At 60.7% G+C, this 26,670-nt stretch overlaps 3 protein-coding genes and 2 long non-coding RNA genes across 22 annotated transcripts in view; 3 read left to right on the top strand and 2 right to left on the bottom strand.

Annotated features, from left to right (window-relative positions):
* LOC125318084 (Fc receptor-like protein 2) overlaps positions 1-26,670 on the top strand; it is a 185,965-nt gene that overhangs the window by 35,539 nt on the left and 123,756 nt on the right. The window lies entirely within an intron of this gene.
* On the top strand, positions 1,523-12,195 carry SDHC (succinate dehydrogenase complex subunit C). 2 transcript variants are annotated; one of them, XM_048288612.1, is made up of 6 exons: positions 1,523-1,614; positions 3,078-3,134; positions 4,554-4,655; positions 6,180-6,241; positions 8,348-8,556; positions 8,598-8,847. In XM_048288612.1, exons 1-6 carry the CDS (start codon positions 1,595-1,597, stop codon positions 8,703-8,705), a joined length of 558 nt encoding a protein of 185 aa, XP_048144569.1. In that variant the 5' UTR covers positions 1,523-1,594; the 3' UTR covers positions 8,706-8,847. The 2 variants fall into 2 exon arrangements, with proteins under 2 accessions (XP_048144569.1, XP_048144570.1); XM_048288613.1 differs by lacking the exons at positions 8,348-8,556; positions 8,598-8,847 and adding exons at positions 9,869-10,032; positions 11,554-12,195 and having other exon boundaries at positions 1,542-1,614.
* LOC125318164 lies at positions 9,134-9,869 on the top strand. Its single transcript, XR_007200283.1, has 3 exons — positions 9,134-9,269; positions 9,404-9,531; positions 9,818-9,869. It is a non-coding gene; the product is annotated as an uncharacterized LOC125318164 (long non-coding RNA).
* Positions 12,692-14,869, bottom strand: LOC125318165. The gene is made up of 3 exons (XR_007200284.1): positions 14,789-14,869; positions 14,527-14,699; positions 12,692-12,976 (listed from the first exon to the last, which is right to left on the bottom strand). It is a non-coding gene; the product is annotated as an uncharacterized LOC125318165 (long non-coding RNA).
* On the bottom strand, positions 16,956-26,506 carry VSIG8 (V-set and immunoglobulin domain containing 8). Of its 5 annotated transcripts, none has more exons than XM_048288582.1 (8): positions 26,393-26,506; positions 25,041-25,216; positions 22,415-22,616; positions 21,946-21,978; positions 21,245-21,412; positions 19,847-19,969; positions 19,381-19,534; positions 16,956-18,351 (listed from the first exon to the last, which is right to left on the bottom strand). In XM_048288582.1, exons 1-8 carry the CDS (start codon positions 26,439-26,441, stop codon positions 18,180-18,182), a joined length of 1,077 nt encoding a protein of 358 aa, XP_048144539.1. In that variant the 5' UTR covers positions 26,442-26,506; the 3' UTR covers positions 16,956-18,179. The 5 variants fall into 5 exon arrangements, with proteins under 5 accessions (XP_048144539.1, XP_048144541.1, XP_048144540.1 ...); XM_048288584.1 differs by having other exon boundaries at positions 19,381-19,516; XM_048288583.1 differs by having other exon boundaries at positions 21,245-21,409.

Below are 26,670 nucleotides of genomic sequence, written 5' to 3'. Positions count from 1 at the left end.
CCGCTGGATTTGTGGGGGAAACCCAGGATTTGGGGGAAAACCGCTGGGTTTGTGGGGGAAAACTCGGGATTTGTGGAGGAAAACCCCAGGATTTGGGGGAAAACCCCCAGGATTTGGGGAAAACCCAGGATTTGGGGAAAAAAATCCCAGGATTTGGGGAAAACCCGCTGGATTTGGGGAAAACCCGCTGGATTTGTGGGGGAGAAGCCGGGATTTAGGGGGAAAACCCGGAATTTGGAGGAAAAGCCCGGAATTTGGGGGGTAAACTCGGGATTTGGGGGGGAAAAATCCGGATTTCAGGGAAAAACCTCGGGATTTGGGGGGAAACTCGCTGGATTTGGGGGAAACCCCCCGGGATTTGGGGCGGAATCGGGAATTTGGGGCGTTGGGGATTATTTTGGGAGGCGTGGCACCGCTTTTGGGTTGATTTAGGATTTTTTTGGGGTGGGAGGAGAGGAGTTGGAGGATTTGGGGGGATTTTGGGGGGGTTCCCGAGGGTGATTTGTGGGAATTGGGATTTTTTTTTTGGGAGGGGTGGAATATTTGGGGGGGTTTGGGGGGATTTGGGTTTTTTTTAGGAGGGGTTGGGGGTTTGGGGGGTTTTGGGGCGGTTTTGGGGGGGAAAGTGGAAAACGGGGTTTGCTCGGGGGGTGATAACGGGGATCGATAGCCGGGATCGATAACGGGGCTGGTACCGGGGATCGATAAGGGGGATCGATAAGGGGGATCAATAACAGGGATCGATAACGGGGCTGATACCAGGAATCAATAATGGGAATCAATAACGGGGATCGATATCGGGAATCAATAACAGGGATCGATCCCGGGGATCTCCAAAGCGAACCAATACCCAGGATCGATATCGGGGATCAATTCCCAAGATCGATATCGGGGATCGACACCAGGGATCGATTTCGGGGATCAATAGCCAGGATCGATATCGGGGATCAATACCCGGGATCAATACCCGGGATCAATACCAGGGATCGATATCGGGGATCAATACCCGGGATCAAAAACAAGGATCAATACCCGCGATCGATATCGGGGATCAATATCAGGGATCAATATCAGGGATCAATATCAGGAATCGATATCAGGGATCAATATCAGGGATCGATATCAGGGATCGATATCAGGGATCAATATCAGGAATCGATATCAGGGATCGATATCAGGGATCGATATCGGGGATCAATACCCGGGATCAATATCAGGAATCGATATCAGGGATCGATATCGGGGGTCAATACCCGGGATCAATATCAGGAATCGATACCAGGGATCGATATCAGGGATCGATATCAGGGATCAATATCAGGAACCGATATCAGGGATCGATATCAGGGATCGATATCGGGGATCAATACCCGGGATCGATATCAGGGATCGATATCAGGGATCGATATCGGGGGTCAATACCCGGGATCAATACCCGGGATCGATATCAGGGATCGATATCAGGGATCGATATCAGGGATCGATATCAGGGATCGATATCAGGGATCGATACCCCCGATCGATCCCGGCGCTTCCCGCCCCTCCCCTCCCACCGGAAGTGCGTCACGGCCACTTCCGGCGCGGCGGCTCCAAGATGGCGGCGCTGGCGCTGAGGTGACTCCGGGAGGCCCGGGAGGGTCACGGGGGGCACCGGCGGGACACGGAGGGGACACCGAGGGGACACCGTGGGCAGCGGGGCCGGGCCGTGGCCCCGTCCCGCCCGCGGAGCTCCCGGGGGGCAGCGGGGCCGCTCTCGGCCCGGGGCCGCTCCGGGGACGCGGCGGGCGCGGGCCCGGCCTGCGGCGGCTCCTCCGCCCCAGCGGAAATCCGGGCTCGGGCCCCGGCCCGAGGGAGCCCGCGGGGCCCAAACTGCGCCGAGTGACCCCAAATCCTCCCGTGTCACCCCAATGTCGCCCCCGTGTCACCCCAATGTCGCCCCCGTGTCACCCCAAATGCCCCCAGTGTCACCCCAAATCCCCCCAGTGCCACCCCAATGTCACCCCCGTGTCACCCCAAATCCCCCCAGTGTCACCCCAAATCCTCCCGTGTCACCTCAATGTCGCCCCCGTGTCACCCCAAATCCCCCCAGTGTCACCCCAATGTCACCCCCGTGTCACCCCAAATCCCCCCCGTGTCACCCCAAATCCTCCCGTGTCACCCCAATGTCACCCCCGTGTCACCCCAAATCCCCCCCGTGTCACCCCAAATCCTCCCGTGTCACCCCAATGTCGCCCCCGTGTCACCCCAAATCCCCCCAGTGTCACCCCAATGTCACCCGCGTGTCACCCCAAATCCCCCCCCGTGTCACCCCCAATTCCAAATCCCATCCCAAAATCTCAAATCCCATCCCAAATCCAAAATCTCGTCCCAAATCCCTTCCCAAATCCCAAATCCCCAATCCCCTTCCCCGTCCGAAATCCCATCCCCAATCCCGTCCCAAATTCCGTCCCAAAATCCCAAATCCCAAAATCCCATCCCAAATCCCAAATCCCTTCCCAAATCCCAAATCCCTTCCCAAATCCCATCCCAAATCCCTTCTCCTCTCCATCCCAAAATCCCCTCTCCCCCGTCTCAAATCCGCTCTCCCACTCCTCCCCAATCCCAAATCCCCGATCCCCCATCCCAGAATTCCCTGTCCATCCCCAAATCCGCCATCCCAAATCCCCTCTCCCATCCCAAAATCTGTTCCCCATCCCTAAATCCCCTCTCCCCGATCCCAAATCCCCTCTCTTGCTCCTCCTCATCCCAAATCCCCGATCCCAAATCCCCTCTCCCATCCCAAATCCCCTCTCTTGCTCCTCCTCATCCCAAATCCCCGATCTCCCATCCCAAATCCCCGATCCCAAATCCCCTCTCCCATCCCAAATCCCCTCTCTTGCTCCTCCTCATCCCAAATCCCCGATCTCCCATCCCAAATCCCCGATCCCAAATCCCCTCTCCCATCCCAAATCCCCTCTCCCGCTCCCGCCCATCCCCCAGCCCCTTTTTTGGGGGATCCCCCGGATCCGGCCCCGATCCCGTTGGGATTTGGGGCTCCCCGGGACGTTCCCGATCCCATTTCCCCCCTTCCCTCCCAGGGCTTTGGGGCGCCGCTGCCTCCTGACCCCGCTGGGGCCCGGCCCCGCCCTGCGCCAGTGAGTGACTGGGGGAACTGGGGGGGAACTGGGAGGGACTGGGGGAGACTGGGAGGGATTGGGGGGATTGGGAGCTATTGGGGGGAACTGGGAGGGACTGGAAGAGACTGGGGGGGGACTGGGAGGGACTGGGGGGGGATTGGGGGAAATGGGGGAACTGGGAGGGATTGGGGAGAACTGGGAGGGACTGGGGGGGACTGGGAGGGAACTGGGGAGAACTAGGGAGCGCTGGGAGGAACTGGGGCAAATGGGGGAACTGGGAGGGATTGGGGGGGACTGAGAGGGACTGGGGGGACTGGGAGGAGCTGGGAGCTACTGGGAGGGAACTGGGGGGGATTGGGGGGAACTGAGGAGGGACTGGGGGGGACTGGGAGGGAACTGGGGGGGATTGGGAGGAACTGGGGGGGACTGAGAGGGACTGGGAGCTACTGGGAGGAACTGGGAGCTACTAGGGGGGACTGGGAGCTACTGGGAGGTCAGGGAAGGGGATTTGGGGGGGTTTTGGCGTCATTTTGGGGGGATTTTGGGCTGGGTTTTGGGGGATTCTGGAGTGGTTTAGGGGGATTTGGGGTTTTTGGGGTGGTTTTTGGGGTGGTTTTTTGGGTTTTGGGGATTTTTGGGGGCTCTTTGAGGGTTTTTTGGGATTTTTTTTGGGTTTGGGGTGTTGTTTTGGGGGGTTTTGGGAGATTGTGGAGTGGTTTGGGGGGATTTTGGGGGTTTTGGGGTGCTTTGGGCTGGTTTTTTGGGTTTTGGGAGAGTTTTGGGGTTTTTTTGGGGGGGTTTGTGTGTTTTTGGGGTGGGTTTTTCAGTTTGGGGGTGGTTTTTGGGGTTGTTTGGGGGGATTTTGAGGAGGTTTTGGGGTATTTTTTGGGGTTTTGGGTGGTTTGGGGTATTTTTTGGGGTTTTGGAGTGGGTTTTGGGGTTTTTTTTTGGGAGGGGTTGAGGTTTTGGGAGGTGTTTGAAGTGGTTTTGGGGTATTTTGGGGGGTTTGGAGTGGTTTGGGGTGTTGGGGTATTTTTGGGGGTTTTGGAGTGGGGTTTTTGGTTTTTTTGGGGTTTTTTTGGGAGGGGTTGAGGTTTTGGGGGGTCTTTGAAGTGGTTTTTGAGGTTTTGGGGAGGTTTCCGGTGTTTCTGGGAGGGTTTTTGGGATTTTTGGGGTGTTTTGGGGGGATTTTGGAGGGGTTTTTGCTTGTTTTGGGGTATTTTTGGGGGTTTTGGAGTGGGGTTTTGGGGTTTTTTTGGGAATGTTTGGGGGTTTTTTGGGAGGGGTTGAGGTTTTGGGGGGTGTTTGAAGTGGTTTTTGAGGTTTTTGGGTGTTTCTGGGAGGATTTTTTGGGATTTTTGGGGTGGTTTGGGGTATTTTGAAGGGTTTTGGGGGGTCAGAACCTTCCTAACCCCCCCCGTGTCCCCCTTTTCCCAGCGTGATCCCGATGGGAACCACGGCCCGGGAGGAGATGAGGCGTTTTTGGGAGAAGAATTCCCGCTCCAACCGACCCTTGTCCCCTCATGTCACCATCTACAAGTGAGGAGTGCACCCCAAAAACACCCCTGGCACCCCAAAAACACCCGTGGCACCCCAAAAACACCCCAAAACCACCCTTGGTATCTCTGGCACCCCAAAACCACTCCTGGCACACCAAAACCACCCCAAAAGCAGCCTGGGAACCCCAAAATCACCCCAAAATCACCCTTAAGCCACCCCTGGCACCCCAAAACCACCCCAAAAGCAGCCTGGGAACCTTAAAATTACCCCAAAACCACCCCTGGCACCCCAAAATCACCCCCACAACCACCCCTGGCACCCTAAAACCACCCCAAAAACCATGCCTGGCACCCCAAAATCAGCCTGGGAACCCCAAAATCACGCCAAAATCACCCCTGGCACCCCAAAATCAGCCTGGGAACCCTAAAATTACCCCAAAACCATCCCTGGCACCCCAAAACCAATCCAAAACCCACCCCTGGCACCCCAAAACCACCCCTGGCACCTTAAAACCACCCCAAGAAACCACTCCTGGCACCCCAAAAGCAGCCTGGGAACCCTAAAATTACCCCAAAACCACCCCTGGCACCCTAAAACCACCCCCAAAACAACCCCTAGCACCCCAAAATCAGCTGGGAACCCTAAAATTACCCCAAAAATCACCCCTGGCACCCCAAAACCACCCCAAAATCAGCCTGGGAACCCCAAAATTGCCCCAAAAATTACCCCTCGTACCCCAAAACCCATCCCTGGCACTCCAAAAGCAGCCTGGGAACCCCAAAACCACTCCTGGCACCCCAAAACCACCCTTGGCGCCCCAAAATCACCCCAAAAACCACCCTTGGCACCCCAAAACCACCCCAAATCCTCCTCTTGCACCCCAAAATCAGCCTGGGCACCCCTAAAATCACCCCAAAAATCACCCCAAAACCCACCCCTGACACCCCAAAATCAGTCTGGGAACCCCAAAAATCACCCCAAAACCACCCCTGACATCCCAAAAATCAGTCTGGGAACCCCAAAAATCACCCCAAAACCACCCCTGACATCCCAAAAATCAGTCTGGGAACCCCAAAAATCACCCCAAAACCACCCCTGACATCTCAAAATCAGTCTGGGAACCCCAAAATCACCGAAAACCTCCCGTGGCACCCCAGGATCAGCCCTGGGCACCCCAAAATCACTCCAAAAATCACCCCAAAACCACCCCTGGCACCCCAAAATCACCCCAAATCCTCCTCTTGCACCCCAAAATCAGCCTGGGAACCCCAAAAATCACCCAAAACCCACCCCTGACACCCCAAAATCAGTCTGGGAACCCCAAAAATCACCCCAAAAATCACCCAAAACCCACCCCTGGCACCCCAAAATCAGCCTGGGAACCCTAAAACCACCCCAACCCCACCTGTGGCACCCCAGGATCAGCCCTGGGCACCCCAAAACCACCCCAAAAATCACCCAACCCCTCCCCTGGCACCCCAGGATCACCCTGGGCACCCCAAATTCCCGCTGTGCCCCCCAGCCCACCCCGGGCTGTCGGGGTGACCCCGGCTCCCGTTCCAGGTGGTCGCTGCCCATGGCCATGTCCATCACCCACCGCGGCACCGGCGTCGCCCTCAGCCTGGGTGCGTGAGCCCTGCGGTGCCCCGGGGTGCCCTGGGGTGCTCTGGGATAACCTGGGGTGCTCTGGGATAACCTGGGATAACCTGGGGTGCCTTGGGGTGCTCTGGGGTGCTCTGGGATAACCTGGGGTGCCTTGGGGTGCTCTGGGGTGCTCTGGGATAACCTGGGGTGCTCTGGGATAACCTGGGATAACCTGGGGTGCCTTGGGGTGCTCTGGGGTGCTCTGGGATAACCTGGGGTGCCTTGGGGTGCTCTGGGGTGCTCTGGGATAACCTGGGGTGCTCTGGGATAACCTGGGATAACCTGGGGTGCCTTGGGGTGCTCTGGGGTGCTCTGGGGTGCTCTGGGATAACCTGGGGTGCTCTGGGATAACCTGGGATAACCTGGGATGCCTTGGGGTGCTCTGGGGTGCCCTGGGGTGCTCTGGGATAACCTGGGATGCCCTGGGGTGCTCGGGGATATCTTGGGATGCCTTAGGGTGCTCTGGGATAACCTGGGATGCTCTGGGATACCTTGGGGTGCCCTGGGGTGCCCTGGGGATACCCTGGGGTGCTCTGGGATAACCTGGGATGCTCTGGGATACCTTGGGGTGCTCTGGGGATACCCTGGGGTGCTCTGGGATAACCTGGGATGCTCTGGGATACCTTGGGGTGCCCTGGGGTGCCCTGGGGATACCCTGGGGTGCTCTGGGATAACCTGGGATGCTCTGGGATACCTTGGGGTGCCCTGGGGTGCTCTGAGGATACCCTGGGGTGCTCTGGGATAACCTGGGATGCTCTGGGATACCTTGGGGATACCCTGGGGTGCTCTGGGATAACCTGGGATGCTCTGGGGTGCCTTGGGGATACCCTGGGGTGCTCTGGGATATCTTGGGATGTCTTGGGATGCTCTGGGATAACCTGGGATGCTCTGGGATGCCCCTGGGGTGCTCTGGGGTGCCTTGGGGTGCTCTGGGATAACCTGGGAAACCTTGGGGTGCCCTGGGGTGCTCTGGGATATCCCTGGGATATCCTGGGATGCTCTGGGATAACCTGGGATACCCCTGGAATACCTTGGGATGCTCTGGGATACCCCTGGGATTCTCTGGGATACCTTGGGATACTCCCGGGATACCCCTGGGATATCCTGGGATGCCCTTGGGATGCCCTTGGGATGCTCTGGGATACCCCTGGGATACCCCTGGGATACCCCTGGAATATCTTAGGTTACCCCTGGGATGCTCTGGGATACTCTTGGGATAACCTGGGATGCTCTGGGATTCTCTGGGATACCTGTGGGATACCCCATGAGTACCTTGGGATACGCCTGGGATGCCTTGGGATGCTCTGGGATACCCTTGGGATACCCCTGGAATATCTTGGGATACCTCTGGGATCCCCCCAGGACACCTCCAATTCCCAGGGATTCTCCCATTCCCAGCAGTGAGTTTTCCTTGGGAATCCTCGGCTCTGCCTTCCCCGTTCCCACAAAAATCCTCCCAAAATTCCCCCCATTCCCCAGAAACTCCCCCCATCCCATTTCTCCATCCCGGAGATTTTTCCCATCCCCATTTTTTCCCCCATTCCCGTTTTTCCCAGCCCCCCATTTCCCAGGCAAGCAGAGCCCGAGGGTTTCCCACAGTTTTTGGGAATTTTTGGGATTCCTGGGATGGGAATTGGGGAGTCCCAGGAATCCTGGGGGGGTCTGGGGGTATCCCAAAACTCCTTGGAGAGGGGGGGTTGGGGAATCCCAGGAATTCTGGGAAGGCTCCTGGGAGTCCTTGAGGGGATCCCGAGAATCCTGAGGGGGAATTTGGGAATCCAGGAGGATCCCGGGAATCGTGGGAGAGGCTGGGAAAGTCCTGGGAGGTTTTGGGGGGATGACGGAGGGAATGTTGTGGGAATTCCAGGACCCCAAAAATCCTTGAGGGGGAATTGGGGCCATCCCAAAAATCTGGGGGTCCAGAGTGTCCCAGGAATGCTGGGGAGGTCCCGGGAATTTTGGGAAGGATCCGGAGGGGGGGTCGGGGACGCTGGGGATGGCCTGGGGGTCTCGGGGGGGGGGGGGGGGGCAGTGGTGGGATCCAGCCCGGGATCCGCATCCCAGGGGTGTCCCTGGTCCCATTCCAGGTGTGTCCCTGTTTTCCCATTCCCATCCCAGGTCTATCCCTGTTGTTCTCATTCCTGTCCCAGGTGTATCCCTGTTTCCCTATTCCAGGTGTATCCCTGATTTCCCATTCCCTATTCCAGGTCTATCCCTGTTTTTCCCCATCCCAGGTGTATCCCTGTTTTCCTGTCCCTATTCCAGGTGTATCCCTGTTTTCTCATTCCCATCCCAGGTGTACCCCTGTTTCCCCTGCTCTGATCCATGCCATCCCAGGTGTATCCCTGTTTTTCCCCATCCCAGCTCTATCCCTGTTTCCCATCCCAGCTCTATCCCTGTTTTCCATTCCCTATCCCAGCTCTATCCCTGTTCTCCCTGCTCTGATCCATGCCATTCCAGGTCTATCCCTGTTTCCCATCCCAGGTGTGTCAGTGTTTTCCATTCCCATCCCAGCTGTATCCCTGTTTTCCCTGCTCTGATCCATGCCATTCCCATCTCCATCCCCGTTGTTCCCATTCCCAGGTGTATCCCTGTTTCCCATTCCCATCTCCATCCCTGTTTCCCATTCCCATCTCTATCCCTGTTTTTCCCATTCCCATTCCCATGTCTATCCCTGGTTCCCATTCCCATCTCCATCCCTGTTGTTCCCACCCCAGGTGTGTCGGTGTTTCCCATTCCCATCTCTATCCCTGTTTTTCCCATTCCCAGGTGTATCCCTGTGTTTCCCATTCCCATCTCCATCCCTGTGTTTCCCATTCCCATCTCCATCCCTGTTTTTCCCCATTCCCATCTCCATCCCTGTGTTTCCCATTCCCATCTCCATCCCTGTGTTTCCCATTCCCATCTCCATCCCTGTTTTCCCTATCCCATCTCCATCCCTGTTTTCTCCATTCCCAGGTGTGTTGGTGTTTCCCATTCCCATCTCTATCCCTGTTTTCCCATTCCCAGGTGTATCCCTGTTTTCCCTATCCCATCTCCATCCCTGTTTTCTCCATTCCCATCTCCATCCCTGTTTTTCCCCATTCCCATCTCTATCCCTGTTTTCCCATTCCCATCTCTATCCCTGTTCTCCCCATTCCCAGGTGTGTTGGTGTTTCCCATTCCCATCTCTATCCCTGTTTCCCATTCCCAGGTGTATCCCTGTTCTCCCCATTCCCAGGTGTGTTGGTGTTTCCCTATCCCCATCTCTATCCCTGTTTCCCATTCCCAGGTGTATCCCTGTTTTCCCATTCCCAGGTGTGTCGGTGTTTCCCTATCCCCATCTCCATCCCTGTTTTCCCATTCCCAGGTGTGTCGGTGTTTCCCTATCCCCATCTCCATCCCTGTTTTCCCATTCCCAGGTGTGTCGGTGTTTCCCTATCCCCATCTCCATCCCTGTTTTCCCATTCCCAGGTGTGTCGGTGTTTCCCTATCCCCATCTCTATCCCTATTTTCCCATTCCCAGGTGTGTCGGTGTTTCCCTATCCCCATCTCTATCCCTGTTTTCCCATTCCCAGGTGTGTTGGTGTTTCCCATTCCCATGTGTATCCCTGTTTTCCCATTCCCAGGTGTGTCGGTGTTTGCCGTGGCCGCGCTGCTGCTCCCGGAGCACTTTCCCCATTACCTGGCGCAGCTGCGGGCGCTGGGCCCGGCTCCGCTCCTGCTCTTCCTGGCCAAGTTCTCCCTGGCTGCTCCCTTCTCCTACCACACCTGGAACGGGATCCGGCACCTGGTGAGTCCCGGCCTCGGGAATTCAGGAATTCTGTCCCTGCAATGCTCCGGCAGCTCCTCGTTCCCATCCCCATTTTTTCCCATCCCCATTTTTTCCCATCCCTATTTTTCCCCATCCCCATTTTTTAATCCCTATTTTTCCATCCCCTTTTTCCCATCCCGTTTTTTTATCCCCATTTTTTCCCCATCCCAATTTTTTCCCCATCCCAATTTTTTCCCCATCCCCATTTTTTTAATCCCTATTTTTCCCCATCCTCATTTTTCCATCCCCATTTTTTAATCCCTATTTTTTCCATCCCAATTTTTTCCCCATCCCCATTTTTTAATCCCAATTTTTTTTCCCATCCCATTTTTCCATCACCATTTTTTCCCCACCCCATGTTTTAATCCCTATTTTTTATCCCCATTTTTTCTCCATCCCCATTTTTTCTCCATCCCCATTTTTCCATCCCAGTTTTTTCCCCATCCCCATTTTTCCATCCCCATCTTTTTCCGTCCCCATTTTTTAATCCCTATTTTTTCATCCCCATTTTTCTCCCATCCCAATTTTTTCCCCATCCCCACTTTTTAAATCCCTACTTTTTTATCCCCATTTTTTTCCCCATCCCCATTTTTTTCTCCATCCCCATTTTTTTCCCCATCCCCATTTTTTTTTTTGGGAACAGCACAAAATCTGCCGGGTTGAGAATTTATTGAGGGCTTTTATGGGAGAGAATTCCAGAGGCAGCCGGGCTGGAGCGTGACGGGATCCAGCAGCTGGATCCCAGTGCTCCCAGTGCTCCCAGTACGGGACACTGGGATGTCATCCCTGGGTGAGGGCTTGGGGTGACAAGAGCTGGATTTTGGAGGGGGTTGGGGTGGATTTCCTGGGAAAAGCGGATCCATGGAATTCCCAGTGAGGGATCAGCCCCCTGGAGGTTCTGGGGAGGGGGCTGAGGGTCTCTCACACCCCCTGGGGAGGGGGAATGGGATGGGGGGAGTGGGATAAAAGGGAAGGGGGAGCAGGGATGGGAACGGGAGAGGGATTTGGGATGGGAAAAAGGGGGAAATAGGGAAAAGAGGAGGGGGAGAAAGGTAGGGAAGGGAATGGGAGCTGGGATAAAAGGGAAGGGAAATGGGATGGGGGAAGTGCGAATGGGATGGGGGAAATGGGAATGGGATGGGGGAAGTGGAGAAGGGAGTGGGAATGGGATAAAGGGAGAGGGAAGGGGATGGAAGTGGGGGGCAGGGAAGGTCAGGGAGGGGGAGCGGCCGCTGCCTTTGGAATTCAGGAGAACTCTGGGATCCGGGGCTGGGATGGGGCTGGGCACCGAGCTGGGGACAGCCCTGGGAGTGGGAGAGGAGGGAATTGGGCTGGATTTCCTGGGAAAAGCGGATCCTTTCCTTGGCAGCTCCCACCTGAGGGGGGACAGCACCGGGGGGGGACGCGTCCCCCTCCTCAGGGACACGTGGGGGACACATTCCCTGGCAGGGAATTTGGGGACAATCCCTGGGAATTCCGTCCCCTCCGGTGTCTCCGCAGGCCTGGGATCTTGGGAAGGGGCTGCGGCTGCCGCAGGTGACCCAGTCAGGGCTGCTGGTGCTGGCCCTGACCCTGCTCTCCTCCGCTGCCTTGGCCTCCCTGTGACCCGGAATCCCGGGAATTCCAGGAATCCCGGGAATCCCGGCAATTCCGCTCCCCGTTGTCACAGAGTTTTGGGAAGTTTTTGGGGAAGGTGACGCTTCTTTCCCCCTCCCCATCCTGAAATGCCGGGATGAGCAGAGCTGCTCCTGCTGCCCCACCCCCTGCTCCTTGTCCTCGGGGTGTCCCCACGTGTCCCCAAAGCTGGGACAATGCGGGATCTGTGTGCCACGAGTGGGATCGGGAATGGGGTGGCCGCGTGTGGGATCGCAGCGGGACAAGGAGCTCCATTGAGCCGCGCCAGGCGGTGCCCCCCGGGGGTGGGGGACAGGTGACATCTCGCTGCCACCCCCGCTGCCACCCTCGGGGCTCCTCGATCCCATGGGAATTCCATGCTTCAGCTGATTTTTGTGGGGGGAAAAATCGGTAATTTTGGAGCCCCTGCCGGTGAAAAAACTTCCCGGTTTTCCCCCCGTCGGGGATTTTTCCCAGCGTGTTGTTGTCACCTGTCCCCCTCTGGAATAAAGCAGCTCTGATCCTCCAGCCCCGTGTCTGCCCCGTGTGCCACACCGGGAATGGGGATTTTCCTTTGGGATTCAGGGAATTGCTGCTTCCCGGAGGAGCCCGGCATGGAAAAACATGGGAAAAACCCCTGAAATTTGCAGGTCTTGGAGGAGCGGGGAGTTTTGGGGTGAAATTTGGGGGATTTTTAGCCTTTGGAAAAAGGACACTTCCCAGCAGGAGCTGCTCCATCCCAGATTCCTGCCCCAGCTCCGTGTGGGGAAGGATCCCCCTGGGAAAATCCCAGAATTTTGGGGGAAAATCTGCTCTCCTGGTTGGGATTTTGGGGGAGATTTTGGGGGGGGAACCCGCGGTGGCAGGAGGGGGGGGCGGGGCTTTCATCCCATCCCACCCCATTCCATCCCTAATTAATTTCCCAATTAACAGGAGCCTCCCCTGGGATGGGGGAGGAGGAAGAGGAGGGGGCAGGGCCGAGCCCTGAATCCTGAAGGGTTTGGGGTTTTTTCCAAGGATTTCCTGCAGTTCCCAGCTTTTATTTCCCCTTTTTTTGGGGAGGTCCAGACCCTTCTGTGCCCCCTGAGGGGGGATCTGGGGGGGGGTTGTCCCCAGGGGAGGGGACAATGACAGCAAAGCCACCCCCGGGGGCTCAGGAGCTGGGGGGGCCCCCAGAGCCAGGGGGATTTTGGGGACAGGGTCCCCCCCCAGGGTTGTCCCCAGGATTTGGGGCCTCAGGGTGGGGGGAAGCCCCGCTGAGACCCCCCTGGCCCTTTCCAGGAGGTTCCGTGTCCCAGGATTTCTGGAACTGTGGGAAGGAAGGAGAGGGGGGGTGAGGGGGGTGGGGGTCCCCAGAGAGGGGAAATGGGGCACTGGGAGTTCGGGGTCCCCTCAGAAGGATCCGCCATCCCCATGTCCCTGTCCCCCTCCTTATCCCTGTGTGCCCCCCATCCCCGTCTCCCCGATTCCCGTGTCCCCCCCTTTATCCCCAGATCCCCCCCATCCCTGTGTCCCCTCTTTATCCCAGGTCCTCCATCCCTGTCCCCTCTTATCCCCATATCCTACATCCCCCGTCCCCCATTCCCATGATCCCCATATCCCCCATGTCCCCAATGTCCCCCATTCCCATGATCCCCATATCCCCCATGTCCCCAATGTCCCCCATTCCCGTTATCCCCATGTCCCCCATATCCCCCATCTCCCTGTCCCCCATTCCCGTTATCCCCTGTCCCCCATGTCCCTCTGTCCCCATTCCCATGATCCCCATATCCCCCATGTCCCCAATGTCCCCCATTCCCGTTATCCCCATGTCCCCCATATCCCCCATCTCCCTGTCCCCCATTCCCGTTATCCCCTGTCCCCCATGTCCCTCTGTCCCCATTCCCATGATCCCCATATCCCCCATGTCCCCCTGTCCCCCATTCCCGTTATCCCCATGTCCCCCATATCCCCCATCCCCCCCGTCCCCCATTCCCATGTCCCCCATTCCTGTTATCCCCATGTCCCTCTGTCCCCCATGTCCCCCATGTCCCTCTGTCCCCATTCCCGTTATCCCCATGTCCCCCTGTCCCCCATCCCTGTCCCCCTTTATCTCCCCATCCCCTCTCACTGCAGTTCCCCACCTCCCACCCTCCCCCCATGTCACGCCCCTCCCCGAGCCCGGGGGCGTCCCGAGGGTATCCCAAGGGTGTCCCGGTGTGTCCCATGGGTGTCCCATGGGTGTCCCAGTGTGTCCCATGGGTGTCCCAGTGTGTCCCAGTGTACCCCAGTGTATCCCATGGGTGTCCCTGTGTATCCCAGTGTATCCCATGGGTGTCCCGGTGTATCCCAGTGTATCCCGGTGTATCCCATGGATGTCCCGCTGTATCCCGGTGTATCCCATGCGTGTCCCCAGTGTCCCAGGGTGTCCCAGTGTATCCCGGTGTATCATGGTGTATCCCATGGGTGTTCCCGTGTATCCCAGTGTGTCCCAGTGTATCCCATGGGTGTCCCACTGTATCCCAGTGTATCCCATGGGTGTCCCCGGTGTATCCCAGTGTATCCCATGGGTGTCTTGCTGTATCCCAGTGTATCCCATGCGTGTCCCCAGTGTATCCCACTTTATCCCATGGGTATCCCGCTATATCCCAGTGTATCCCATGCATGTCCCTGGTGTATCCCATGGGTGTCCCAGTGTATCCCATGGGTGTCCCGCTGTATCCCAGTGTATCCCATGCGTTTCCCCGGTGTATCCCAGTGTATCCCATGGGTATCCCACTGTATCCCATGCGTGTCCTGGTGTATCCCATGGGTATCCCAGTGTATCCCATGGGTATCCCTGTGTATCCCATGCGTGTCCCCGCTGTCCCGGGGTGTCACCTTGCCGGTGACGCGGGTGCGGAGCCCGTTGCAGGCTCGGAGCAGGGCTCGGGGCTGGCCCTGGATCACGCGGGGCGGCGGCGCGGGGCGAACGCGAGCTCAGGTCCAGGCGGGCCGGGGGGATGCGCGGGGGGCATTTCCCAGGTGCCCAGGAACGTGCCCCACGGCGACTCCTGCGGGCACACCCAGGGCGGGGGTGGTGGCCCTGCTCCGGGTGTCCCCCCAGCAGCGGAGGCGCTCCCCGAACGCCCCTGGGACTCACCTTGGACCGGGCCACGTGCGGCAGGAGGTGGCCGCGCTCGTCGGCGATGAACGGGGTGGGGGCGCGGGGCGCCGGGCGCTGGGGGGGGCGCTGGGGGGGCGGGGGGGGGGGGGTCAGTGGGGGGCCTGCGATGGGGTTTTGGGGGGTCCCGGGGGGTCAGGACAGGGACAGGTAGCCCAGGGAAGGGGTTGAGGGGTCCTGGGATGGGGTTTTGGGGGGGTCAGGACAGAGACAGGTGGGCCTGGGAGGGGGTCTGGGGGTCCTGGGATGGGGTTTTGGGGGGTCCTGGCGGGGGGCTGGTGGCCCAGGGAAGGGGTTTGGGGGGTCCTGGGATGGGATTTTGGGGGTCCCGGGGACTCAGGACAGGGACAGGTGGCCCAGGGAGGGGGTCTGGGGTTCCTGGGATGGGGTTTTGGGGGTCCCGGGGGGGTCAGGACTGGGCTGGGGGAGGGGCTGGTGGCCCAGGGAGGGGGTTTGGGGATCCAGGCTGGGGCTGGGGGGTCTCATCGGGCTCCGGGGTGGGGGGGGGGGTGTGAGATGGGGTTGGGGAGGGTCCTGGGGGGGTCCAAGCCAGGACTGGGAGGTCCCCAGGGGCTCCTGGGGGGTTTTAGGGGTCCCGGCTGGGGCTGGGGGGGGTCCTGCTGATCAGGAAGGAGGTCGGGGGGTCCTGGGATGGGTTTTGGGGGGTCCCAGGGAGCCAGGAGTGGGCTGGGGGGTGTCCTGGCGGTCCGGGGGGGGTTTTGGGGGGCCAGGCCGATGCTGGGCTGGGCTTGAGGAGGGGTCCAGAGGTTCAGGCCACATCCGGGGGGGGTCTGGGGGTCCCGAGGCGAGGAGGGGTCCAGAGGCCTCCAGGTCGGGGGGTTTTGGGGGGGTACCTGCGGGGGGGGGGCGGGGCACGGTCCAGCACTGCATGCGGGGGGGGCTGAACGCGTCCTCGTACTGAGCAGGGGAAGAGGGGGAGGGGTCGCTTGAGAGCCGGGACCCCCCCAGAACCCCCCGGGACCCCCGGTCCTGGTGCCCCCCCTTTGTCCCCCCTCTTTTCCCCCCATCCTCCCCTTTTTTACCCCCTCTTGCCTCCCCTTTGCCCCTCCTTCCCCCCCTCCTTCCCCCCCTCCTTCCCTCTCTTTCCTCCCCCCACTTTCGCCCCTTTTCCTGCCCCTTTCCCCCCCTCTTTATTCCCCCTTTGTCTCATTTTCCCCCACTTTTCCCCCACTTTTCCCCCATTTTCCCCCCCTTTCCCCCGCCCCTCCCCCACCTGCCCCGCCATGTTTCGTTGCCCGGCAACCGCCGCCAACGCCCCCTGGCGGCTTCTACGGGCTCTGGAGGAGGGGCGGGGCAGATGACGTCATCCGCGGTTGCCCCGCCCCCATAGACCACGCCCCCCCCGCTGGCTCCGCCCCCCCCGGTGGGTCCCAGCGCCCGGACGGGGACAGGAGGGGACAGGGATGGGAGGGGACAGGGAATAAGGACAGGAGAGGACGGGGACAGGGACAGGAGGGGACAGGAAAGGACAGGGACAGAAGGGGACAGGGATGGCGACACGAGGGGACAGGAGGGGACAGGGAATGGGGACAGGGATGGGGACAGGAGGGGACAGGGATAGGAGGGGACAGGAAAGGACAGGGACGGAAGAGGACAGGGACGGGGATGGCGACACGAGGGGACACGGACATGAAGGGACCGGGAATAAGGACAGGAGAGGACAGGGACAGAAGGGGACAGGGACAGGAGGGGACAGGAACAAGGATAGGTCCCCTCCTCACCCCCTCAGCCCCGTGTCCCCCACGGGAGGGGACAGAGGCCACCTCCGGCCGCAGCGCTCCCTGAGAGGGGCGGGCTGGGGACACGGCTGTCACCTCCGGGGACACGCCGGCCATCCTTGGCCTGGAGCGTCCTGTTCGGCTCGTCCTCTCCTGTCCCCGTCCCTGTCCCCGTCTCTGTCCCCGTCCCTGTCCCCATCCCCTGTCCCCGTCCCTGTCCCATCCTCTGTCCCATCCCCTGTCCCATCTCTGTCCCCATCTCTGTCCCCGTCCCTGTCCCCGTCCCTGTCCCATCTCTGTCCCCATCTCTGTCCCCTCCCCTGTCCCCGTCCCTGTCCCCATCTCTGTCCCCTCCGCTGTCCCCCCACATCACCACACTCCCCCTCTCAATTCACTCGATTTTATTCCTTTTCCTTCTTCCTTTTTTTTCCTTTCTTTTTCCTAGCTTTTTTTTTTTTGTTTTTTTTTGGTTTCTTTTCCTTTTGGCTTCGTTCCGAACCGCAATTCCCGGTGCCGGCGGCGCCTCGACCCCTCCCCTCCCCCCAAAAAAAACCCAATTCCAAAATGTGGGGGCACCGGGGGTGGAGCCGTTTTTTGGGGCCGGGCCAGCCCCGAGCCCGCGGTGACAGGCGGGTGACAAATAAATCCGGCTGGGAGCCCGGCGGGGGTCCTGGAAAACCGGGAAAGGCTCTGGGAATAGGGCGGGAAATGGGAACCGGGCCGGGGGGGAAACTGGGAATGAGGATGGGGAACTGGGAGGGTCTGGAAATGCGGGGGGGGGGGGGGGGGGGCGTAAAAAACGGGGCCAAACCCCAAAATAAAGCAACAAAACGAGGTGAAAACGGACCGGGGGCGGCGGGAGAGGGATTTTGGGAGATTTTAGGGGGATTTCGAGGGGTTTTACGGTTTTTTTGGGGGATGGGAGCCGCTCCTGCCATCGCTTTTGGGGGCGGGCGCTCGCTGTCCCCGGCGCTGCGGTGGCCCCGCGGGGAGCACCGGGGACGGGATTTCGGGGGATTTCATGGGATTTTTCAGGGCAATTTTATAGGATTTTTGGACGGCTTGGAGGATTTTTATAGGATTTCGCGAGGTTTTTAGGAGTTTTTGGTGGTTGGGAGCCGCTCCTGCCGTCAGTTTTGCGGGCGGGCGCTTCCTGTCCGCGGCGCTGTCGCCGGTGCTGCGGTGGCCCCGCGGGGAGCAGGGGGGAGCACCGGGGACGGGATCTCATGGGATTTCAGGGGAATTTTATAGGATTTTTGGACAACTTGGAGGATTTTTATAGGATTTCGCGAGGTTTTTAGGAGTTTTTGAGGGTTGGGAGCCGCTCCTGCCGTCAGTTTTGCGGGCGGGCGCTTCCTGTCCCCGGCGCTGTCGCCGGCGCTGTGGTGGCCCCGCGGGGGGGCACCGGGAACGGGATTTCGTGGAATTTCAGGGGAATTTTATAGGATTGTTGGATTTTTATAGGATTTCGCGAGGTTTTTAGGGTTTTTTGATGGTTGGGAGCCGCTCCTGCCGTCGCTTTTGCGGGCGGGCGCTCGCTGTCCCCGGCGCTGTCCCCGGCGCTGTCGCCGGCGCTGCGGTGGCCCCGCGGTGGCCCCGCGGGGAGGGGACACCGGGCGGTGGCCGCGGGCTCACAGCGCGGGGCAGGGGACCTGGTGGCGGATGCCGTCGTTGCAGAGCAGCGCGGCCGCGCGCTCGTCGCTGTCGCCGTGCTGGCACTGCATGTAGCTGATGCCGTGCGGGGAGTACGAGTGGTGGGCACAGGCCGTGCACGGCCGGGGCATGGTGCCACCCGTGCTGCTCCTGCGGGCACAGTGACAAGCGAGGACACAGTGTCAGAGCCAGCGGTGGCGCTGCTGGGTGCCCGGCGGTGCTTGGTGGCACCCGGTGGCACCCAAAGGGGCAGCAGCTCGGCTGTTGGTGCCCCTCTGGAAGCCAGCTGTGGGTGGTGGCACTCACCTGTAGCTGGTCACCCCTTGGTGACCGTCGGTGCCCTGTGGCACCCCCCCGTACCTGGTGGCACCCCTTGGTGTCCCTCTGGCACTCACCTGTACCTGATGCCACCCACCACGGGTACCTGGCAGCACCCAGTGGCACCCACTGGTGCCTGTTAGACCCCAGCGGTGCCTGGTGGCACCCTGAGGTGACCTGCAGTGGCCCCTGGTAGTGCCCGTGGGTGCCCAGTGGTTACCAGGTTACCCAGTAGTGCCCAGTGTCACCCACTGGTGCCCATCAGCCCCCAGCAGAGCCCAGCAGCACCCAGTGGTGACCACTGGACCCCAGGGGTGCCCAGTGGTGCCCAGTGACAGTGACTGGTGCCCATCAGCCCCTGGCAGAGCCCAGCAGTGCCCAGTGGTGCCCTTTGGACCCCAGTGGTGACCACTGGACCTCGGTGATACCCACCAGTGCCCAGTAGTGCCCAGTATCACCCACTGGTGCCCGTTTGGCCCCAGCCATGCCCATCAGTGCCCCGCAGAGCCCAGAAGCACCCATTGGTGACCACTGGAGCCCAGTGGTGCCCATCAATGCCCAGGGATGCCCCGTGGAGCCTCTGGCTGCCCATTTGCCCCCAGTAGAGCCCAGTGGCCCTGACTGGTGCCCCAGCAGAGCCCAGTGGTGCCCAGTACAGCCCAGCAGAGCCCAGTGCCACCCCATGTCCCCACTCTGTCCCTCTGTGCCCACCTGCAGTCGCTGCAGCCCCTCGGACCCTCCTCGCGCTGCTAGTGGATCATCTGTGCCCCGTGCCAGTCACTGGTGCCCAGTAGAGCCCAGTAAAGCCCAGTAGAGCCCAGTACAGCCCAGTGCCACCCCGTGTCCCCCCGCAGTGCCCACCTGCAGTCGCTGCAGGCACGCTGGCACTCCTTGCGCTGGTAGCGGGCGATCAGGGCCCAGATGAGCAGCCCCAGCAGGCTGAGGAGGAGGAGGGAGCCCAGGATGGAGCCCACGATGATGCCAGCCTGGCGCCCACCTGCCGCGGGGACACATCCTGTCACCGCCGGCCTCCACCGGCTGCCCGAGGCTCCGGGCACGGCCTGGGACAGCCCGGTGCCACCCTGGAGCCCAGAGCCACCCCCAGTGCCAGCTCCGGGGCACGCTGGCACCTGGGACATCCACAGTGCCACCCAGAACCAGCCCCGGTGCCACCCTGGAGCCCAGGGACACCCCCGGAACCACACAGAGACACCCGTGATGCCACCCAGAGCCAGCCCTGGTGCCACTCACGGGGCCTGAGACTCAGGTTGAGCTGGCACCCCCCGTGTCCCCCCTGTGTCCCCAGTGTCCCCCCAATGCCACTCACGGGGCCCGGGGCTCAGGTTGAGCTGGCACACCGAGTACCCGACGCGGTTGGTGACACGGCACTGGTAGGTGCCAGCGTGGGCCACGGTCAGGCTGCGGATCAGGAGGTCACCCGGAGCACGGCCTGGGGGGGACAGGTGGCACTGTCACCTGGGTGGCACTTGGGGCCCAGGGACGGGGTGTGTGGGGGCACAGAGGGACAGGGACACACAGGGACATGGGTGCTCAGGGACACAGAGGGACACAGAGGGACACACAGGGACAGGGATATGGACACACAGGGACACAGGGACATGGGTGCTCAGGGACATGGGCACATGGGGATAAGGGCACTCCGACATGGACACAGGGACGTGGACACATGGACATGGGGCACACACGGGTATGGACACACGGACACGGGCACTCAGGGACATGGACATGGGGACATGGACACACAGACACGGGCACTCAGGGACACGGGCACTCAGACATGGACACAGGGACATGGGCACACACAGACATGGACGCACAGACACGGGCACATGGACACGGGCACTCAGACACAGACACACGGACACGGGGCACATGCGGGTATGGACACACGGACACGGGCACACACGGACACGGGGCAGACACAGACATGGACACACGGACACGGGCACATGGACACGGGCACTCAGGGACACGGGCACACACAGACATGGACATGGGGGCATGGACACAGACACGGGCACTCAGGGACACGGGCACTCAGACACGGACACACGGACACAGAGCAGACACAGACATGGACACACGGACACGGGCACACACAGACATGGACACACGGACACGGGCACTCAGACACGGACACACGGACACAGAGCACACACGGGTATGGACACACAGGGACATGGAGCACACAGCCCCCCCCACCCATGTGCACCCACCCCCTGTGCACCTCCAGCCAGGGATCCCCCCGTGCCCCCCATGGCCACAGCACGCCCTTGGATGGTGCCCCCCAATCCCCTCCTGAAGCCCCTCGAGTGCCCCCGCACGCCCCAGGGGGTTCCTCACGCACCTTGCAGGGTCCCCGAGGGCAGGGAGCCCCTAAAACCCCTCCTGAACTCCCCAAACCCCCTCCCGAGCCCCCCCGGAGGGGTCCGGCACCCACCTTGCAGGGACCCCCTAAAACCCCTCCTGAACCCCCCCAAATCCTCTCCCGAGCCCCCCCGGGGGGTTCCTCACCCACCTTGCAGGGTCCCCGAGGGCAGGGGGCCCCTAAAACCCCTCCTCAACCCCCCTAAATCCTCTCCCGAGGCCCCCTGGAGGGGTCCAGCACCCACCTTGCAGGGTCCCCGAGGGCAGGGAGCCCCTAAAACCCCTCCTGAACCCCCCCAAATCCCCTCCCGAGCTCCCAGGGGGATCCGGCACCCACCTTGCAGGGTCCCCGAGGGCAGGCGCCCGCCCCCGTAGCCCTCGGCCAGCTTTGCCCACTGGTAGGAGAGGGGCGCGGTGCCCCCCCGGCTGAAGCAGCGCAGCAGCACCGACCCCCCCTCGATCAGCTCCCCCTCGCTCCAGCACTGCGGGGCCGCCGGTTTCTCTGCTGGGACACGGACACCGTCAGGGGACACGGCGGGGACACCCGGGAGGGACACTGGGGGGACTGGGGATACTCGGGAGGGGACTGGGGACACCCAGGAGGGACACTGGGGGGACTGGGGATACTCGGGAAGGGGACAGGGACACCCGGGAGGGACACTGGGGGGACTGGGGATACTCGGGAGGGGGACTGGGACACCCGGGAGGGACACTGGGGGGACTGGGGATACTCGGGAGGGGGACTGGGACACCCGGGAGGGACACTGGGGGGACTGGGGATACTCGGGAGGGAGACTGGGACACCATCAGGAGTAGCCGGGAACAGGGGATGAGGGATGGGGGAGAGGAGGGACAGGGACGGAGCCACCGTGGAGGGGGACAAGGGACAGGAGCCACCGCCAGTGCCACTTGAGGGGACACCGTCAGTGCCACCAGGGGCCACTCAGGAAGGGGGGTGGGGAGGGGGACGGGGGTCACTGTCAGGGCCACCGGGGCCACCCAGGAGAGGGAGCACAACACGGGGAGAGAGGGGATCACCTGGAGGGGGACACGGGACACTGTCAGGGCCACCTGGATGGGGGACAGGGGACACTGTCAGTGCCACTTAGAGGGACACCGTCAGGGCCAGCCGGGAAGGGGACTTGGGAGGGGGACAGGGGACACCATCAGGGCCACTTCAGGGGACACTGTCAGGGCCACCAGGGGCCACCCAGGAAGGGGGACATGGGAGGGGCCAGGGGACACCACCAGCGCCACCAGTGGCCACTCAGGAGTGGGAGCACAACACGGGAAGAAAGGGGAACACCTTGAGGGGGAGGGGATGGGACAGGGGACACCATCAGGGCCACTGCGGCCACCCAGGAAGGGGGACCTGGGAGGGGACAGGGAACACCATCAGTGGCACCAGGAGCCACCGCAATGAAGCAACACCATCTCCGCGTGTGCAAGCGGCGTGGGGAGGGGGGGACAGGCAGCACTGGGGCCGCGCCGGGAGCGATGGCCTCACCTTGCACGGTGACAATGACCTCGTGCACGGCCACCGTGTTCTTCTTGACGCGGCACTGGTAGGTGCCGGTGTCGCTCTCCTGCAGGTCGGCCACGCGGATGGAGGCGTCGCGCTGGCCCGGGTCCGTCTGCACGAAGGCCACGCGGTCCTGCAGCCCCGAGCCGCTGCCGTAGTTCACGTGGTGGTCCTGGTAGGACAGGAACTGGGGACACGCGGGGACAGCGTCAGGGCGGCGTTGGGGATGTGGGGAGGGTGGGGTTTGGGGGTAGGGGTTGGGTTGGGTTAGGGTTGGGTTAGGATTGGGTTTGGGTTGGGGTTAGGGTTAGGGCTGGGTTTGGGTTAGGGTTGGGTTTGGGTTTGGGTAGGGTTTAGGGTTGGGTTAGGATTGGGTTTGGGTTGGGTTTAGGTTAGGTTGGGTTGGGCTTGGGTTTGGGTTAGGGTTGGGTTATGGTTAGGTTTGGGTTGGGTTTAGGTTGGGTTAGGGTTTGGGTTTGGGTTAAGGTTAGGGGTGGGGGTTGGGTTGGGCTAGGGGTGGGGGTTGGGTTGGGTTAGGGATAGGGTTAGGGTTTGTTAGGGTTTGGTTTAACCTTGGGTTAAGGTTTCTTGGGTTGGGTTCGGTTTAGGTTGGATTAGGGTTTGGGTTTGGGTTGGGTTTGGGTTAGGGTTGGGATTGGGTTAGGGTTGGGTTTGGGTTGGGGTTAGGTTGGATTAGGGTTTGGGTTTGGGTTGGGTTGGGGTTTGGGTTTAGGTTGGGTTAGGGGTTGGGTTTGGGTTGGGTTTAGGTTAGGCTTAAGGTTTGTCAGGATTTGGTTTAACCTTTGGTTAGGGTTGGTTGGGTTGGTTTTGGGTTTGGTTTGGGTTAGTGTTGGGTTTAGGTTAGGTATAAGGTTATTAGGGTTTGGTTTAGCCTTGGGTTAAGGTTGATTGGGTTGGGTTAGGGTTAGGGTTGGGTTAGAGTTGGGTTAGGGTTGGGTTTAGGTTATGGTTAAGGTTTGTTGAGGTTTGGTTTAGCCTTGGGTGAAGGTTGGTTGGGTTTGGGTTGGGTTATGGTTAGGGGTTGGGTTTCGGTTTGGTTAGGGTTGGGTTAGGGTTTGGGTTGGATTTAGGTTAGGGTTATGGTTTGTTAGGATTTAGTTTAGCCTTGGGTTAAGGTTGATTGGGTTGCGTTTGGTTTGGGTTTAGTTAGGTTTAGGGGCTAAGGTTAGGGTTAGGATTAGTTTGGGTGTGGAATCTGGTTAGGGTGGGATTTGAGGTTAGAGTTTGGTTTTGTGTAGGATTGAGTTTACGGTTTGGGTGGGGTTTAGGTACGGTTTGGGGCTGGGATTACGATTGGGGTTGGGGTTAGAGTTAGGTTTAGTTGGGTTTAGGGTTGGGTTTGGTCTTGGTTTGGTCAGGGTTTGTTTGGGTTAGGCTTACGGTTGGGGTTAGGGTTGGGTTAAGGTCAGTTAAGGTTAGTTAGGTTTAGGTTTGTGGTTTGGGTCTGTCTTTGGGTTAAGTTTGGTTAGGATTTGTTAAATGTCAGGTTATTTAGTGTTGGGTTAGGGTTTGGTTAGGATTAGATTGTTTTAGGGTTAATTAATTTTTTGTTGGGGTTGGCTTTAGGCTGGGTTTGTGTCAGGGTTAGGTTGGGTTATTTTGCAGTAGGATTTGATTAGGGTGTTGTTAGGGTTTGGTTTGTGTTCTGTTAAGGTTGGGTTAGGGTTAGTTTGGGTTAGGGTTAGTTGGGATTCGGTTAGGGCTGTGTTTAGGTTTGGTTTTGGTTAGGGTTGGGGTTAGAGCTAAAGGTTGGGTTTGGGTTAGTATTGAGGTCCTTTTGGGTTGGCTTTGGGCTCAGTGGGGGTTTCTCAGGGCAGGGGAGGCTCAGCAATGGCTGTTCCTGCCTGTTCCTGCTCCTTTTCTGGCCTCCCTCTGGCCCTGCCTGTCCCAGGCCTGTCCCAGCCTGGCCCTGCCTGTCCCAGGCCTTTACCAACCCCATCTGTCCCTGGCTGGTTGTTCCCTGCTCTGCCTGGCCCTGTCTTGTCCTTCCCAGCCTGTCCCTGCCTGTCCCTGCTCCTTCCCAGCCCTGCCTGGCCCTGCTCCTTCCCAGCCTGGCACTCCCAGACGCTGCCAGACCTTCCCTGCCCTGCCCATCCCTGCCTGCCTTGCTCAGAACCTGCAGAGCCTGCCCGTCCTTCCCTCTCCTTCCCATCCCTGCCTGACCCTGCCTGTCCCTGCCTGCTTCACTGGGCTCCCTCTGATCCCATCCTAGCCCTGCTTGTCCTGCCTGGTCCTTCCCTGTCCCTCTCTGCCTCTCCTGCCTGTCCTGCCTGTCCCTGTCTGGTCCTTCCCATCCCAGCACTTCCAGACCCGGTCTGGTCCTTCCCTGTCCTTCCAGACCTTCCTGCCCTGCCTGTCCTCCCTGTCCTGCCTGTCCCTGCCTGTCCTTCCCTCTCCTCTCTCCTTCCCGTCCCTGCCTGTCCCTGCCTGTCCTCCCTGTCCTGCCTGTCCCTGCCTGTCCCTGCCTGTCCCTCCCTGTCCTGCCTGTCCCTGCCTGTCCCTGCCTGTCCCTGCCTGTCCCTCATCTTGGCTGAGCCCCAATCCCATCTCTCCACCCCCCAACCCTGTTCACCGTGCCCAAGCCCCTCACCACATTCTCGGGGCCGGGTCTCTCGGGCGTGATCTGGATCCACTCGATTCCCACGCCCTGGGGACCGTTGTCCTCGGGCTCCAGGACATAGGGACAGCCCAGCTTGACTGAGTCGCCCTTGGCCAGGTACAGAACCTCCCGGCCCTTGCCGTTGATCCTGACGGCCACGAGGAGAGCTGGGGACAGAACGGCACCGTCACCCCCCGAAACAGCACCCAGAGCACGCCCCGACCCCGCTCTGGCACCCCCCAGCCCCACATCTGCAGCTCCTCACCCATGCGGAGCAGGGATGAGGCACAGAGACCCCAAACCTGTGCCCCAGCATCCCTGACCCCACACCTGCACCCCCCAACCCACAGGGGACAGGATAGGGAAGAGACTCATCACACCCCAAACCTGTGCCCTGACACCCTCCTGACCCCACACCTGTGGCCCCCAACCCACAGAGGACAGGGGCCCATCACCTGTATCCTGGCACCCCCAAACTCCATACCGGCAGCTTCTGAGCCACGGGAAGCAGGGATGGGGCACAGGGACCCCAAACCTGTGCCCTGGCACACCCTGACCCCACACCTGCAGTCCCCCCCTCCACAGGGCACAGGGACTGGGCACAAGGACCCAGCACCCCCCAAACTGGTGCCCTGACACGCCTTGAACCCCACACCTGCAGCTCCCCATTCTCAGGACACAGGATGCGTTGCACCCCAAATTGTGCCCCAGCACATCTGTCAGCACCTCACCCGTGGGTCACAGGGACACATCACACCCCAAACCAGTGCCCTGACACACCTTGAACCCCACACCTGCAGCACCCGACCTGAAGAGAGCAGGAACCCATTGTCCCCCAATTCTGTGTCCCAATGCAGCTGGCAGCACCCCCAGACCCCACAGCTGCAGTTCCCCACCCGCGGGAGCAGTGACAGGGCACAGGGACCCATCGCATCCCAAACCTGTGCCCTGACACCCCCAGACCCCACAGCTGCAGTTCCCCACCCGCGGGAGCAGTGACAGGGCACAGGGACCCATCGCATCCCAAACCTGTGCCCTGACACCCCCAGACCCCACAGCTGCAGCCCCCCGACCCCGCACCTGCAGCCCCCCACCCGCGGGTCGCATCTCCCACATCGGGCGCCCACGGGGATGTCCCGGGTTGGTCCCGGTCCCCTCGGGGCTGTCACCCCCCGGCAGCCCCAGCGACACGTCGGGCTCGATGCCACCTGCCCTGTCCCGCACGGGCAGGACCCCGGTGGTGGCCGCAGGTGTGTGACCACGGGGCGCGCCCTGCGCTCCATCCCGGGGCTCGAAGCCTCTCCGGGATCCCTCGGGAAGCCGCGATCCCGGGATCCTCCTACCTGGCAGGATCCCGAGGAGCAGGAGCAGGCTGGCGCCGTGCCCTGCCATGGCGCTGCGGCCGCGGAGGAGGAGGAGGAGGAGGAGGAGGAGGAGGAGGAGGAGGACGCAGGAAGGCTCCGAGGCTCCGAGGGCACCCGGCCCGTGCGGGGCCCTTTTAGGCGCTGGGCCGGGGCCGCTCCTCCCCGTGGGGAGGATTCCTGTGGGATGAGTGAGTGGCTCCGAGCTGTGCGTGGCTGCCGCCCTGCTCCGCTCCTACCCCCTAATTAGGCAGCGCCCG

The sequence above is a fragment of the Corvus hawaiiensis genome, chromosome 29, assembly GCF_020740725.1.
Source record: "Corvus hawaiiensis isolate bCorHaw1 chromosome 29, bCorHaw1.pri.cur, whole genome shotgun sequence".
Taxonomy (NCBI): domain Eukaryota; kingdom Metazoa; phylum Chordata; class Aves; order Passeriformes; family Corvidae; genus Corvus; species Corvus hawaiiensis.
This window is presented reverse-complemented; position numbering and strand designations above follow the sequence as displayed.